We start from the raw sequence: 17867 nt of genomic DNA, 5'->3' as shown, positions 1-17867 counted from the left end.
CCTACTCCTAAAGGTGGCGATATAACCCTAAGGTCAAGACTAAGAGTGCTGTGTCCGTCAATGAACAAAAGAGAAAATACATTATCAATGTTTATAAACATTACAGCTGCATGGCTTTGTTAACACACATAATAAGCCATTCCGTTTCCCTGTCCTCAACTGACCTGGTTGGAGGTTGTGTGCATCCATTCAGGATCATAAGGTCAGGGTGATCATAACTGGTTTATGTTTTCAAAAATAAAAAACAGGTTTCAAAAATTTAAAAAAAGCAATATTAAAAATTGCAGCAAGCGTTTATTTTTTTGCCTGTTTTGGGGTGTGCGTGGTCTGAGTTTCTGTATTTTTTCCTTTTGGCCAACAGAAAAAACAAATGCCAATTTTAAAATGTTATAGTTTCCCCCCCCCCCCCCCCCCCCTTTTTTTTTTCTTTTTTAATATATACACAGTATTTTATTGTTCTAGCTTGCTTTTGTAAAGTAAAATGTCTCTAGAAGGACCAGAGGTGTATGAATTAGAACATATGTTTGCAACACCTACAGCATTAAATTATAAACGTGGATCAATATAAACCATGTGCATGTAAAGAGAATATATAAAATATATTATATATATATTATATATATATATATATATATATATATATATATATATATATATATATATATATATATATATATATATATATATATATATATATATATATATATATATATATATATATCTCCAGTGAAAGCATAAAGTGATAATGTGCAAATAATAGCATAAAAAATAAAATATTTGTGATCAAACTAATAATGTGATGCAAAAAAAAGTCTCTATAAAAAGTTTATCCAAGTGCAGGAAAGCAAAACATGCTGTTACATCCACCACCATATCCAATCAAGAGCCGATCTTCTAATGTGTGGGTGGGGCGCAGTGGGAATAACAGTCCTAGTGCAATGAAAGACCCTGTATTGAAATAATGCAGAGACCGTACGCAAATAATCCGGTGGGAAGGTAGCCCAACCGGATACGCTCACAGGTCCAATCACATGTAGAGAGCAGGATGCAGCCAAACTGACATCGCCTGTAGAGAGGAGAAAAATCCAGCCTGGCTGTCTTGTGCCTAAACAGGTCTAGACAGGTTGCGAGACCTAAGCTTTCTCTCCTTGTCAGGAAACTTTCCCTGATGCTAGTTCTGTCCATACTAGGCAGGGTACCTGTACCTACTCTACCTACTTGCACATGTGCGCCAAACCTGGGAGCCAGGGCTTTAAAAAGGCTCTGCCTGACCCAAGATGGCCACCAGATTCACATGGGGCAGCAGCATCCAATGGGACAGCTTTCCCAGTGACCCCAAAAAAATCATAGAGGAACCCTGTTCTTCCTGACTACCTCTCCAACTGCAGTGCCTCTACTCTACGGGAGAGCGCCACTTGCAGTGGAGAAAGACTGCACCTGCCTACAAATGTATGGCCACACAACTCTCCCTAGTGAATTTCAGACTCACCAGAAATATGAGCTGCAAAACGTGCAGCAACAGCAGCCCAATTGCTCAGAGTAGCTCCCTCAATCCTTACAATCCAAGCCACAGCCTCTGACAGAGGGAACCATCTTTCCTCTCATAAGAGTTTGCTGCGTCAAAGCACAGAGTGGGAAAAACAGGGCCATAGTGTAGTAATTGTATTTAAAACAAGCAACAAGTACAATTAAGTATCATCTAAAGCTATTCCAAAATCACCTAGAGCAGTGGTCCTCAACCCTGTCATCAAGTACCCCCAACAGGCCATGTTTTGGGAATTTCTCTTAGATAAAATAGCGGTGCAAAATACCAAGCCATTGACTGATTTAAAGCACCTGTGCAAGATGAAGGAAAACCTGCAAACATGGCCTGTTGGGGGTACTTGAGGACAGGGTTGAGAACCACTGACCTAGAGAACCCACATTAGGAGCCACTGCTTTGAATTCTGGGCCTGGCGGAGTCTAAGCTCACGTCATGCAGCTACGGCAAACTTGGATGAACTTGTTAGAGACTTTTTTGCATCACTTTATACACAATATGATCGTATATATTTTCACTGGATGTATACATTTCTTTATATGCACATGGTTTATATATACTCACTGGACACTTTATTAGGTACACCTGTTCAATAGGGATGAGCTCGATGTTCGAGTCGAACAATGTACCCAATACCCATTCACATGGGGGGGGCGGGATCTGGGGGTCCCCTTGTTAAAGGGGGCTTGCGGATTCCGATAAGCCCCTCGCCCGCAGACCCCTACAAGAGCGTCACTTGCAGTGGAGAAAGTCTGCACCTGCCTACAAATGTATGGCCACACAACTCTCCCAGGCAAGAGTTGTGGGGGTGGGGGGGAGAGGCCCCTGTCCCCATCAACATGGGGGCAAGGCGTTTCGGGGGGGACCCCAAAGCACCCTCCCCATGTTGAGGGCATGTGGCCTGGTAGTTCAGGAGGGGGGGCGCCCTCTCGTCCTCCCCCCCTTTTCCTGCGGCCTACCAGGTTGCATGCTCAGATAAGGGTCTGGTATGGATTTTGGGGGGAACCCCCACAATTTTTTTTTTGGCTCAGGGTTCCCCTTAATATTCATACCAGACCCAAGGGGCCTGGTAATGGACTGGGACATTTTTTTCAATTTTCTTTATCTATATTGTCGGGATCCGACAATACAATATAGCTGCGAGCAGTTTTAAAATAAATGTTTCCTTTAGAAATGTCATTTTGTTGTGGCACTGTTCTAAACACGAGAAAGATGCGCTACTTTACAGGCAGACTAAGGGAACCCCCGGGCACGATATTTAAAGGAATATTTCATTTTTATAATTTCACTTTAAGCAATTTTAAAATCACCGCTTGTGAAAAAACGGCAGTTTTTAAAACTTTTGTTTGCATTGATCCATGTCCCCTGGGGCAGGACCCAGGTCTCCAAACACTTTTTATGGCAAGAACTTGCATTTAAGCCTTTAAAAATGAGCACTTTTAATTTTTCATGTTCGTGTCCCATAGACTTTAACGGTGTTCGCAAGTTCTGGTGCGAACCAAGCGGGGGGTGTTCGGCTTATCCCTATCAGCCAATCACATGGTAGTAACTCAATGCATTTAGGCATCCAGACATGGAGAAGATAACTTGCTGAAGTACAAACCGAGCATCAGAATGGGGAAGAAAGAATTTAAATGACTTTGAACGTGACATGGTTGTTGGTGCCAGACGGGCTGTTCTGAGTATTTCAAAATCTGCTGATCTACTGGGATTTTCACACATAACCATCTCTCAGGTTTACAGAGAATGGTCAAAAAAAAAAGAGAAAATATCCAGTGAGTGGAAGTTGGGTGGGGGAAAATGCCTTGTTGATGTTAGAGGTCAGAGGAAAATGGGCAGACTGGTTCCAGATGATAGAAAAGCAACATTAACTCATAACCAGTTGTTACAACCAAGGTATGCAGAATACCATCTCTGAACCCACAACACATCGAACCTTGAAGCAGATTGGCTACAGCAGCAGACGACCAGTGTTAATTTTGGCAGCAAATCTCGATTTAGTTTTAGTCTTAGGACTAAAATGGCATTTTAGTTTTCTGCAATTGTTTTAGTCTTATTTAGTCGACTAAAATCTCCAGTACATTTTAGTCGACTAAAACTCATTTTATTTATCTAAAATCTAATGGGTGTAGTTAAATTGTAATGCATTATTTAGAGCCCTTGCACACTGGGGCGGGGGGCGGCGTCGGCGGTAAAACGCCGCTATTATTAGCGGCGTTTTACCGTCGGTATGCGGCCGCTAGCGGGGCAGTTTTACCCCCCGCTAGCGGCCGAGAAAGGGTTAAATACCACCGCAAAGCGCCTCTGCAGAGGCGCATTGCCGGCGGTATAGCCGCGCCGTCCCATTGATTTCAATGGGCAGGAGCGGTAAAGGAGCGGTATACACACTGCTCCTTCACCGCTCCGAAGATGCTGCTGGCAGGACTTTTTTTACCATCCTGCCAGCGCATCGCTCCAGTGTGCAAGCCCTCGGGGCTTTCACACTGGGATGACAGCAGCGGCACTTTCGGGGCGGTTTGCAGGCGCTATTATTAGCGCAATAGCGCCTGCAAACCGCCCCAGTGTGCAAGGGCTCTTAAGCATTTCTCTACAATTTCCAAACTTATACTGTTGGAAATTAAATATGTTATTATTTATGTTATTGAGGTATGAACATGCACTACAGACCAGTGTTAATTTTGACGTCAAATTTCAGTTTAGTTTTAGTCTTAGTCTTTTGACTAAAATGCCATTTTAGTTTTAGTCGTATTTTAGTCAACTAAAATGGTATTAAGTTAGTTGACTAAAATGTTTTAGTCGGTTTTAGTCGTCAAAATTAACAATGCAGACGACCACACTAGGTGGCACTCCTGTCAGCTAAGAACAGGAAGCTGAGGCTTCGCACAGGCTCACCAAAATTGGACAATAAAAGATTGGAAAAATGTTGCCTGGTCTGACGTCTCAATTTCAGCCATGACATTCGGATGTTAGGGTCAGAATTTGGCATAAACATGAAAGTATGGATCCATCCTGCCTTCTATCAATGGTTCAGGCTGGTGGTGATGTAATGGTGTGGGGGATATTTTCTTGGCACACTTTGGGCCCCTTAGTACCAACTGAGCATCATTTAAACGCCACGACCTACCTGAGTATTGTTGCTGACCATGTCCATCCCTTTATGACTACAGTGTACCCATCTTCTGATGGCTCCTTCCAGCAGGATAATGCACCATGTCATAAAGATCAAATCATCTCACCACTGGACACTGAGGTCACTGTACTCCAATGGCCTCCACAGTCACCACATCTCAATCCAATAGAGCACCTTTGGGATATGGTGGAATCTGAAATTCGCATCATGGATGTGAAGCTACTGTGTGATGCCATCATGTCACTATGGACCAAAATCTGAGGAATCTTGTTGAACACCGTGTTGAATCTATGCCACAAAAAATTAGGACTGTTCTGAAGGCAAAAGGGGGACCAACCCTGTACTAGCATGTTGTACCTAATAAAGTGGCTGGTGAGTGTAAATCCACATTTATAATAATTTATTGCTGTAGGTGCTGCAAACATGTTATAACAGTCTTCTCATGGTGTGTATATCAACCCTCATCTTTGATGGCTGCCTGTTCTATTTTACCATAGCAATGACCTTGGTAACTCATCACATTCATATAAGCCTTGCCCAACAACATACACTATTCTTAAGTGAAGATGTGCCAAAATGTAAAGGCCTTGTTGGGGCAATGGCGAAGGAATGCGGTGGCAGTTTTTGTAATTTTTTTTTTGCAGCATATGCATTCTGGTCATCAACCTGTATAGTACAACAAATAATATTTTGTTTTCAGTAAAATGGCTTATCAGAACCACTGTCAATTGTTTTTCTGACTTTACCCTCACTCACCTGGAATGACCAGAACAAGATATAAAACATTTTTTTCTGTGCTGCTCATATGTGCCCTGTAGAATGCACAAGCCCAGTACTGCAATCAGACTGGGCAGTGCAGAGGGTAAGGAGCCAATTAGAGCGGCTCTGTACCACATGATTGCTGTGACCAATCACAGTATTGCACGTAAAACAATGGCTTCGGTCAGCAGCCTGCTTTCACTTTCCTCTCACATACTGATCCCTCTATGTAGGACATACATTTATTGTATCTAGTGCACCATTACCAAGCTTCATGTTTTAACCCTCTCAAGACCGGCATGTTTTTTCATTACTAAAAAAAAAAAAAAAAAAAAAAAAAAAAAAAACACCTGGGGCAAAAAGAGCCCCTTCGGGTGTCTACGCTCCAAAAAGGGGCCATTTCGGGTGTTTTCCTACTGTCCTGGCATTTTTATTTGCTACGGTATGTAGTATATCATAAAATATGGATATTTTTGGTCTTTTCTCCTTCATATATTAAGAAATAAAACCCAGTGTGGTTATCAAGACTCAAAGCAAAGCTCAATCTATAAAAGAAAAAAAAAAAATTCAGGTGCAGTGTTGCATGACAGTAATTGTCAGTCAAATTATAACAGTGCTGACAACTGAAATATAGCTTGGAGAAGTGGGTGTAACATTCTGGTCCTCAAGTTGTTAAAATAATATGTAATGATCTTGCAATGAATGTCCTTCTGGCACTTCCGTTATGGAATGACAACTGTCTCCCAGTTGTGCTTCTGCACAATCACCCGCCATATGCACCACTGGGGAAGATTGCAACTGGCCATGTCAAAAATAGAATTAAATAAAAAAACTGGAAGTTGTATATGATACACTGATTTAGCAAACGAATGGACCCAGAGGGCAAAAATATAAAGGAAAGCAAGCCCCCCTGCACACTTATAGACCACATGGATATAAGAAGACTTAGAGGAAAATGCATTAGCCTTATGGAATACACACTGCAGGGTCCAGCTAAAAATATAAGGTTCAAGGTTGTCCATTTAGGGTTTTGATCTACTTTAAAAGAAATGTAGCGGAGTTTCACATGCTATATTGCCTCTCAACACAGATGAAGTGGTGTTTTTGTTAGGTATACTTACTGGATCTCGCAGTTGCAAGTTCCGTGTACCGCAGCACAAGCACTGATGAAGCTCCTCGCAGTCCTGTTCCAAGCTGGATGTCTGCGGAAGAGGACCATGATGGATGCTACTCAGGGTCGTCAGCTCCTGGAGAATAGCACCAGCTTGGCGCTGGAGTGCTTCATACTTTGGAAAAAGCTCTTTCTGCCTTGATGGGTTCTCTAGCATCATTGAGAGCCTGAAGAGAGTCAGTGAGACAATATCAATGAGTGAAGGAGAGAAGAGAAATAAAAAAAAAAAAAAAAAAAAAAGGGTCAGAGAAAGATGAGGACACATCAGGAGATACTGAAAAAAAAAATTATATAAAAACGCCATTTTAACGGGTTTGTGTTGGGGAATGGTAGCCCCTGTTTAATATTTTGCCATCTTTGTCCTATTGGGAACTTCTCTTGTCCTTTTGACTCAACAGAAAGTGATATGAAATGCCCAGCGTGAGGGGAAACCTCTCAGATGTCAACAGAAAAAGTTTTTCCCATTGGAAGATTTCCCGTGGTCATCTGATCTGGTGAAAACTCAAAATATTGGATTTTTTGACCCAAATGACAATGGTCGCAAGGACAAAATGGGGAGAGTGCATCCAACTAGCAGAGACAAAAATACAGAAGTCCCACCAACTCTTCCCCACTCCATCAAAGAAAACACCATGAAACCATTTTGGCTTTACCTAGACTACTGGGGCAAGTTAAAACATTGTTGATCTAGGAACTACAGGCAGTCCCCAGGTTACAAACAAGTTCTTCAGTTGAATTTGTATGTTTTTTTTTACTTTTTCTGTGTCATATATACTCCGAATGGGGGGTGGTGGGATTGGTTGAAGGGGGGGGGGGGGGGGGTCTGTGGAGATTTTTTTGGTTTTGTTGTTTTCTTGGGTTTGGTGTGATTTTGTTCTTTTTGACTGAATTGTTTTAATGTTGTTTCTATATAAAGTAAAAAGGATTTGATTAAAAAATAAATAAATAAAATTTGTATGAAAGTCCGAACAGGTACAGTTTATAAAAAATAAAGTCCACCTTTTAGAAAATAAATGCACATTTCTTGCATGGGAAAAAAAAAAAAAAAAAAAGCCTGTAAAGCATAGCACCAGCAATCAGCAGATTGCTGGTGCCATGCAGGTCTCCAGCAGATCTGTCAGTATCTCTGTGCCCGTACATCCCGAATGAATGGATCTAGTGCAATGCACACTAGCACATTACACCCTGTTCCAAATTATTATGCCAATGATATTTTTCTCATTTACCTAAATAATTGATGTAAACAGTCAGCACAATTCTCATGTTATCAACTATTAAGAGTGCAATTCAAATTTTATTGAACAAACCTCCTAATAACAGTTTTTTTTTTCTAAATAAAAAACGTACCATGCACTGTTCCAAATTATTACGCACAGTAAGTTTCAAAACACTTTATAGGTTGTAAAGAACTGAAAATTGTCATTTGTTGTGTTTGCAGCATATTTACTGAAATCAAAAGCTACCGTATTTATCGCCGTATAACACGCATTTTTTCCCCCATAAAATCAGGGGAAAATCATGGGTGCTTGTTATACGCCGACCCCCCGCCGATTGTGAGCCTCTCGGCTGCTTTCGGCGGCTCTCGCAGTCCCGCGTGAGCCGCCGAGAACAGCCGAGAGCGGCCGCCGAGATATACAGGACATCCGGCTCTGTATCTCGGCAGCGCCATTTTTAAATGGCAAGGTACCGACAGTGTACAGACTGTCTGCAAATGACACAGGGGCAAGGCTGCAATTGACACTGACAAGGATGCAATGATGGACACTGACAAGGCTGCAGATGGACACTGACAAGGCTGCATTGATGGGCATTTAAATGTAAGTTTTTTTTTTCCATCAAACTTCCCCCCTAAACTTAGGGTGCGTGTTATACGCCGATAAATACGGTATTTCAATCTAACTTAGAACAACATTTTAATAGGTCACGTTACATTTCAACATAAAACCCCTTATTTGATAGCAGCTTCACAAGTCTTGCATCCATTGAACTTGTGAGTTTTTGCTTGAATTTGTTTGCAAGATGTCAGAATAGCCTCCCAGAGCTGCTGTTTGAATGTAAACTGCCTCCCACCCTCATAGATCTTTTTCTTGAGGATGCTCCAAAGGTTCTCAATAGGATTGAGGTCAGGGGAAGATGGAGGCCACACCATGACTTTCTCTCCTTTTATCCCCATAGCAGCCATCAATGCAGAGGTATTCTTTGCAGCATGAGATGGTGCATTGTCATGCATAAAGAGGATTTTATTACAGAAAGCATAGTTCTTCCTTCTTTACCAGTGAAGGAAGTGGTCAGTCAGGAACTCCACATACTTTGCAGAGGTCATCTTGACACCTTCGGGGTCCCTAAAGGGGCCAACCAGCTCTCTTCCCATGATTCCGGCAAAAAACATGACTCCACCACCGCCTTGCTGATGTCGCAGCCTTGTTGGAACAGGGTAGCTGTCCACCAACCATCCACTACTCCATCTATCTGGACCATACAGGGTTGCACGGTACTCAGTGAACGGGACTGTTTGAATATTAGTCTTCATGTATTTTTCTGCCCAATGCAGCCGTTTCTGCTTGTGAGCAGTGGTTAGTGGTGGCTGAATGGAAGGTTTATGCACAGTTGCAAGACTCTGGAGGACTCTACACCTTGAGGTCTGTGGGACTCCAGAGGCACCAGCAGCTTCAAATATCTGTTTGCTGCTATGTAATTGTGTTTTAGCAGCTGCTCTCTTGATCTGATGTATGGATCTGGCAAAAATCTTCCTCAATGTACCTTTATCTGCATGAAACCCGCCAAACTCTGAATCAGCCACAAATCTCTTAGTAGTGCGATAATCACGCTTAAGTTTTCGTACCTCGTCCAAGGCACTGAACTATTTCACTCTTTTCGGCAGCAGAGAGATCCTTTTTCTTCCCCATATTGCTTGAAAATGGTGCTCTGCTTAATAATGTGGAACACACTCCTTTAGGCCCCTTTCACACTTATACAACCTATTTTGCCGCGATTTTACCGTGATTTGGGAGCAGTACTACTTTGTATGACTTTGCCACAACTTTGGCATTAACAAATGAAAACATACAGTAGTTGGTATGAATCATGGGGGGGAACTCTGCGCCAAATTTTAAATAAAAAAACAGGCGTGGGTTCCCCCCCCCCCAGGGGCATACCAGGCCCTTAGGTCTGGTATGCATTTTAAGGGGAACCCCCCCTACGCCGAAAAGTCGGCGTTGGGTCCCCCCAAAATCCATACCAGACCCTTATCCGAGCACACAGCCCGGCCGGTCAGGAAAGGGGGTGGGGACGAGCGAGCCCCCCCCCCTCCTGAACCGTACCAGGCCGCATGCTCTCAACATGGGGGGGTGCTTTGGGGCCACCCTAAAGCACCTTGTCCCCGTGTTGATGAGGACAAGGGCCTCTTCCCGACAACCCTGGCCGTTGGTTGTCGGGGTCTGGGGGCGGAGGTCTTATCGGAATCCGGGAGCCCCCTTTAATAAGGGGGCCCCCAGATCCCGGCCCCCTACCCTATGTGAAAGAGTATGGGGTACATGGTACCCCTACCCATTCACCTAGGGAAAAAAAGTGTCAATAAAAAAATACAATACACAGGTTTTAAAAGTAATTTATTAGGCAGCTCCGGGGGTCTTTTTCCGACTTCGGGGGTCTTCTTCCGACTTCTCCGCTTCTCCCGGTGTCCAGTTCTTCTGCCGGGCCCCTCTGCTATCTTCTCCCGCTCTTTTGCTAGCAGGGCCCGGTCTTCTGCGCGGTCTTGTCCCCTCTTCTCCCGATGTTGACACGACACTCTCTCCCGCTGGAATGCTGTGTGCGAGCCGCGCGATCACTTATATAGGTGGTGACCCCATCCCCTTATGAGGTCACAGTCCCGGGGCATGCTGGGACTGTGTCGTCATAAGAGGGCGTGGTCATCGGGTGATGTTGACCATGCCCCCTTATGACGGCACAGTCCCAGCATGCCCCGGGACTGTGACCTCATAAGGAAGCGGGGTCAACGCCTATATAAGTGATCGCGTGGCTCGCACACAGCATTCTAGCGGGAGAGAGCGTCGTGTCAACATCGGAAGAAGAGAAGAGGGAAGAAGACAAGAAGGCAGAAGTCCGGGCCACCGCTAGCAAAAGAGCGGCAGAAGATAGCGGAGGAGCCGGCAGAAGATCAGGACACCGGGAGGAGACGCCGGAGAGACCCCCAAAGTCAGAAGAAGACCCCGGAGCAGCCTAATAAATTACTTTAAAAACCTGTGTACTGTTTTTTCATTGACACTTTTTTCCCTAGGTGAATGGGTAGGGGTACAATGTACTCCATACTCATTCACAAAGGGTAGGGGGCCGGGATCTGGGGGCCCCCTTATTAAAGGGGGCTCCCAGATTCCGATAAGCCCCCCGCCCGCAGACACCGACAACCAACGGCCAGGGTTGTCGGGAAGAGGCCCTTGTCCTCATCAACATGGGGACAAGGTGCTTTGGGGTGGGGGGGCTGCAGGGCGCCCCCCTGCCCCAAAGCACCCACCCACCCATGTTGAGGGCATGCGGCCTGGTACGGTCCAGGAGGGGGGGCGCTCGCTCGTCCCCACCCCCATTCCTAACCGGCCGGGCTGTGTGCTCGGATAAGGGTCTGGTATGGGTTTTGGGGGGACCCCCACGCTGATTTTTCAGCGTAGGGGGGTTCCCCTTACAATCCATACCAGACCTAAGGGCCTGGTATGCCCCTGGGGGGGACCCACGCCGTTTTTTTCATTTAAAACTTGGCGCGGCAGTCCCCCTCATGATTCATACCAGACAGCTGTCAGCACTGCCTGTCGCTCATCGCGAAAGGAAAAAAGAAAGTTTTCCTTTCCCGATCAGCGCGACATGCACAGTACCCTGTCGCCGAGAAACACAATCTCGCGGTCAGGTACTGTACATGGTGTGAGGCTTGTGCTTACAAAGTCATACTGAAATCATGTCTATATTATTCAGGTACGATTTGTATGCTACTTGAGGGTTTAACATTGAGGTCTATGGAGTACAACTCGCATGGAAGTTGGACCAAAAGTAGTGCAGGGACTACTTTCAAGTCGGCACGACTTAAAGTCGTGCCAGTATGAATGGTAGTCATTGAAAATCATGGAGAATGACTTGTCATACAATTTTGCAATACAAAATTGTGGGACAAGTCGTATAAATGTGAAAGGGGCCTTAGTAGTTTTTCCTTAAAATTGGGCTCACCTGGCAATCTAATTATCACAGGTGTCCGAGATTGTTTTCAGTGATCAAAAGAGCCCACAATGCCATCCATGAGTTAAACTGAAAAAAAAAATATTTAATCTTTGTGACACTGAAATAGAATTTGCATAATTTGGAACAGGGTGTATAACTTTGCCTTGCAGGTGTTTTGTTTTTTTTTTTTGTTTTTTTTAAGGGCAGTGGTTTACCACTGCAAAAAAAAACAAACAAACAAAAAAAAACCCACTGACCACACTTGGCACAAGAGCACATCGTGGTCAGTTCTCTAGCCATGCTGGGAACGCTGTATGCCCTTCTCAAATGATCAGACTTGTCCCGACATGCCCCCACTGCACAGCCATTCACTGGAAAGCTCAGTGTGATGCTGCTTCTCCTCCCCCAAGCTCTTATGCTGCAAAGAATGAAGGGTATGCGAGAGATAGATAGAGATTATATATATATATATATATATATATATATATATATATATATATATATATATATATATATATATATATATATATATATATATATATATATATATATATATATATATATATATATATAGTGTTTTACAAGGTGATCGTTCACAATCACTTTAAACTTCAGTGTTAAAGCAACATATAGTTCTTGATGAAAATCCATAATCGTTCTTTGCACTTCCTTTACTACAGAAGCATATTCCTATTCCTCACCCAGGCAAGAGGCAAGAGGAACCAATTCTCAGGTCCAGCTTTTTTTCGCCAGAACAATTTACCTTCCATAAAAACGACGGCAAAACAAAGCAGTAATACGGAAACACTTCCGAGCTTTCTAGAGTCAAACCTGACCACAAAGGAACAAAGAGGAACCAAAAGTGCACTGAAATAGCCATTAGCAGAACAATTGGAAGCCAACATCACACATCTTAATGTGCAGTCTGCGGGGCCATTCTCAGGGGGTAAAGGCCGGGCAGCGTGGAGCCAGAGGAAAATGCTTCTCAGCATAATAGGAAATTCAGAAAAAAAAAATCAAAACAATGTAAGGTGAACAAGAATGTAAACTGTTGAGACACAAAACAATTAAAAGTATAAACACAGCTCCAAAAACTTCAATAACCTGTGCTAAAGTGGTAAACTTACACATGAGAAAAAGCAAAACAAGACTTTAAAGTAGAACCTTGGCAAAAAAAAAAAAAAAAAAAAAAAAAAAAAAAACACAAAATCAAAAGCAATACTGACTCCCCCAGTGCATAATCTGTAGCTCCTTTTTAAAAACAGATGTACCAACACCCAGTACTACTCACCTTAATCTGCCATTCCTCAACAGCTTGTATTCTTGGGTAAAAAGAAAAGGAGGGCCATGTGTCAACAGAAATGCAACTTCTAAAGTATGGTTCATAGATGTTTAAGGGCTTGATGTACATGTTGCTACTTTTTAATAAAGGTCCATGGACCATACTTTAGAAGTTGCATTTCTCTGGACACTGGGCGCTCCTTTTTTATCTAAGTATATAAGCTGAAACAACCGCAAGGTTGCACAAAAAGGCAGCAGCCCAATTCCCAAGAGAGCCCATCGTCCCCATCCATCACTGGGCATAATCGCCAGACACATGCCCACCCAGGACCAGTGACCAATCCAGTCAGTCCAGCACAGTCTCCAACACAAGCTTGTTCCTCAACAGCTGGCATCCCAGTCCTTCTTTCTTCATGGAGCTGTATCGCATCTGGATGACATGGGTACTGGTCAAGACGTTTACGAGAACACCAGCAACAAGACTGGTCAAGAGACCAGCATGCAGAGTAGACTAGGTCACATTCAGAGTTGGCAGAGTGGAATATTGCAGGACCATGAAAGGAACTTCACCCCCACTGATTTTTTTCCTGTCCCCTCTTACCTAGTTTCTAGGGTTCCACGTCCAGCGAATCCAGGGTTGCCTTGCTGAAATCCACCAAAGGCCACTGCATGCCAGGTCCAACTCTGCCAGCTTTTTTGCTGCAGCTGCCTCTCCCGGGTTCTTCCAGGCAGCCCCCTGATGACCCCTGCAGTGCATGAAGTGTGCTCGAGACCCTCCCCTCCCCTGAAACCTCATGGGACGTGTGACACGAGTTTCCCAGAAGGCTTTGAGCAGCTGGAGAAGTCATTGTTGTCTAGGCAAGAAAGGCAGAAGTGCAGGGTTGTTCTTCCCAAGAAAAATTTAAAATATTATTATAATTTTACTTTCTGAAAGGGGAAGGGCTGGGGGAGTAATATTCCTTGAAGAAAATGGAGATGAAGGTCCAATTTAAAAAACAAGATAAAAAAAAATAAAAAATAAAAAAATAAATTATGAATGCACTTGTTTTGAAATCAAGCAGTATAGGCATCCGAATCTGACCTGGTACCGACCTCTTGTGGTGCCTGTGCAGCAGAACCCAGGCTAGGAGAAGCAGCACAAGCAGCAGTGCTCATGAGCTAACAGAGAACATGCTAATAGGACAACAGAAGGATGAAATTGGTATTCAGAGTCTCCTTTCACTGTCTAGTTACAGACTGGGGGAGGGACAAGACCGGTTACTAAGGCTGGGTTCACACTGCTGTGCGACATTGCATGTGATTCGCACCGCAGTGCTGTCTGTGCTATGCAAATTCAGACATACAGATTGTATGGCTGAATTTGCATCACATTCGGACCAAAGTCGTGCAGGACTTTTGTGGTCCGCAGCAGAATCAGATCACATAGGTGTTCACACCCATGCGATCTGATTCCAGTCCAATTTGACAGTTCGCACTGCGATATGTGAACCAATCTGGGGGCGTCATTAACTTTGTATCGACACTCCCAGTGGTTCGCATAGGGCAGTGTGAACTGCCTGCAAGTCAGGTGCGATGCGGGAACACGCAGTGGATTGGCAGGATTCCCGCATTGCACCAATGTGAACCAAGCCTGCAAGAGGAACTTCAGTCTCCCCCAATTCTAGAAAAAATAAAATATTAAAAAATACTGTAGCTGCTGACTTTATACAGAGACACTTACCTATCCAGGGATCCAGCGATGTCCTCACTCAAGTTGATTCTTCAATTGGCTTCAGGTGCAGGTCCTGGCATCTTCTGGGCCGGTTTCCTACTGCGCGAGCCACGCTGCACTTTGCTAATGGTCCTGCAGTCTTCTGGGACCTGTGATGTATCCCAGAAGGCTGAGGGGGGGGGGGGGGGGGGGAGCGGGCAAACCGTCACACAAATTGTTGCAGAGATTGGACCAGAAGTGGGAGCGGGTACTTGTCAAAAACCAGGTACCTCACCCCCCCCCCCAAAAAAAATGTGCCAAATGTGGCAGTGAAGAGGGGGGCAGGGGAATGCAAAAAAGTGGAACTTCCCTTTTTCAGGAAAAATTCCAACTAACTACAGCAGAAAAAAATTTAATTAGTTATTGTGCCCTATTAGACAAGACTGCTCCATGGCATAACTGTATAAATGCCAGGACTGGATAGACATGTATAAACTTTTGGCAGGTAATACAGTTCCCATATAGTGATGAGCCATGGTTGGAGCCAAACCTGCCGGAAGCAGTCATGTGGTAGTAAGCCACTGGTGCAATCAGCTACGAACCAGGCCCAATCAACTGTGGAAAGGGAATTTGATGCTCTGCAGTTGCATTCAACAAAGGGGCAGGGATGCTGGTGACATTGACCCAATATGGTCATATTTGGTCAGTGACATTGTACAGTTGATTAGGCCAGCCACCTGCTATCACGTGACAGCTTCCTGTGAGTTTGGTCCGAACCTTAGCTCATCACTGCTCCCATATACTATAGGTATTGCATCTGTGTATTTAGCGGTCTGCCTAGAGATTACTTTCTAGAGAAACGTGCAATTTCACATTGCCAGTTGTCTTGCTCCCTTTTGGGACACCAATCTGGAACAATCATGCAGATTGGGAAAATCAGGAGCAAAGTCAGACCACCTCTTGTTTAGGGTCACCGACTCCTATACTGAAGCCATTGGATCAACATAACCACCAGGAAACCAATATAAAGGAGATGTTAGCAAGGGGTGTCTCCATAGGTCCTCATTCAATTTTTCTTTTAAAATGCATTATAAACCTTCATACCTGCACCTTGTGTTTTTTTATCTGCACAAGGTGTGTATTGATCATGTAGTTTAATTGGGTAATTTGTTGCCCTGTACGCACAGCTTATAGGAGAGTAGATCTTCACATTCCTGCAACAGAAGTTTGTTTGCATTCAAACATGAGACGTGTAGCCAGGGGCAGTCTGACCATTCAGCATTTGAGCACTGCCTGAGGGGCCATGGTCAGTGGGGGGGGGGGGGGGGGGGGGACGCATGAGAGGCTCCTGGTACCTTGCAGGGATCACTAAATGGAGCCATGGTCTAGACAGTCCTGTCAGGAGTGGGACTGCCAGTTAGCAGCTGTGACCTCTTGGGTCTCCCGCTGGCTGCTGCCGTCATCCTCACAGTGGGTGGGGGTGGGAGGTACTGCAGGTCTATCTGCACAGAGAGTGGGAGACTTAAAATTAACAAGCTGGTAAATCACCCACTTAACATGGTAAGTTAGCCAGCTCCTGCCCTCCTTCTGAATCTGCAGCACCTCCTGGCCCTGCCCACTGTGGGGATGGCAGCGGTGGCCGGCGGGAGATCCAAGAGAGGACACCCCAAGTTGATCAATGCCTCTTCCATGCCAAGGTAGAACTGTGCAGGGGAGGCTTGCATTGTAAGGATCACTGTGAAATAAAAGGGGCATGCACAAGTTAATGCATGACCTCTGTCTAGTCTAAAAACGTGACATTTCCTGTGGAGAAAACACACAAATCCTTGGATTTCTCAGTCTAGCACTGGTACAAGTGAGAACTACACAGTATCTACGAATGCTCCGTTTCATCTATTCTATCTGTTAGAAGATCATAATGCTGGAAGAGATGGATTTTCATCACATCCCACATTTATGGTGCAACACAGAAATGGTGAGGCATGGCTTGGACACTGAATGACCCAGAACAGGAACTTACCTTTCCCATTAGAGAATATAGACAAGCTAGGTGAATGAATACATGAACACAGGAGAATGATTCAGCCATTATACCACAAGATGTGAGCCCAAGGTAAGGCAAACTGACAGAGGGGAATATAACCACACTAATACCTAGTTAAAATAAGAAAAGCGTTTGAAAGTAAAATATTTTGCATATTTTATCAGGGCTAAACTGAAAAAAACAATATGAAAACACACTGCGCATGCACTGTATGCATTTGAACTATGAATTTAGTGGTTTGCCTGGTTTTCAACAGGAAAAAGCTGATAAAAGCTTCCATTGTTCAATGCATATCATGTATAGAATGCTTTCCCTACAGCCTCACCTGACTGCTGTATGGTCTTTACTATCAACTCGTATCGGTGGCAGCCACTGAGGGAAGGCCCGCAATTCTCTTGGTCCAAGTATTCTCCTCCCAAGCTCACCAGATAGTTTGCCCATCTTAGTCTTGAACATTCGAAGATCTCTCTCAGTTTGACGATGTGCCCTCATCTCAACCTGTAGGCCCAATTCTACCAGCTGTAGACGAGACAACTGAGATAGTATGGCCTCCGCCACTGGAGCTTGGAATTGGCCTATCCGTGCCAGTCTCTGTTTCTCTGTTTGAACCAATCCGTGGTGGGCAGGTAGGCATAGCCCCATTGAAGCCTCACAGACCAGTTGAGCTAGTCTTTGTGTCTGTAAACCTTCAATCTCTGCCTCTAGTGTCTGAACGTCTCTCTCCAGCAAAGGCAAACGCAGAGGATCCCAAACCTGACAAAGGGGCAATTAATGGAAGCATGTTACTATAAGTGAAGGACGTATGCACAACATTCAAAAATATGTGTAGATGTCCCAACACCTACACAGAATATGGGATTGTTAACCTTTATATATGGTTATGGGATGACTAGACAAGAAGCCAGCAGTGAGTCCAAAAAATGATCAGTTAATCCTACCAGTAATGGTGTTTCTGGGAAGTCTTCCAGAATGGCACACCCGAGAGAAAACCCCCATTGCTCTCTGTGCTCCTCAGTTGTGAAAAAGTATTGACCCACACCAGTGCACGAGAGA

General features: G+C 44.3%; 1 protein-coding gene across 1 annotated transcript in view; it reads right to left on the bottom strand.

Moving 5' to 3' along the window:
• The window catches only part of LOC141107558 (HAUS augmin-like complex subunit 3), a 38342-nt gene that overhangs the window by 4512 nt on the left and 15963 nt on the right, over positions 1-17867 (bottom strand). Inside the window, exons 3-4 of the mRNA XM_073598387.1 lie at positions 17140-17567; positions 6551-6767 (exon numbers count right to left, since the gene is read on the bottom strand). Of these exons, the coding sequence (XP_073454488.1) occupies positions 6551-6767; positions 17140-17567 (645 nt within the window). The remainder of the gene's footprint in view (positions 1-6550; positions 6768-17139; positions 17568-17867) is intronic.

The sequence above is a fragment of the Aquarana catesbeiana genome, linkage group LG09 (assembly GCF_042186555.1).
Source record: "Aquarana catesbeiana isolate 2022-GZ linkage group LG09, ASM4218655v1, whole genome shotgun sequence".
Taxonomy (NCBI): Eukaryota; Metazoa; Chordata; class Amphibia; order Anura; family Ranidae; genus Aquarana; species Aquarana catesbeiana.
The sequence above is the reverse complement of the archived record's forward strand: the minus strand, read 5'-3'. Positions and strand labels throughout refer to the sequence as shown.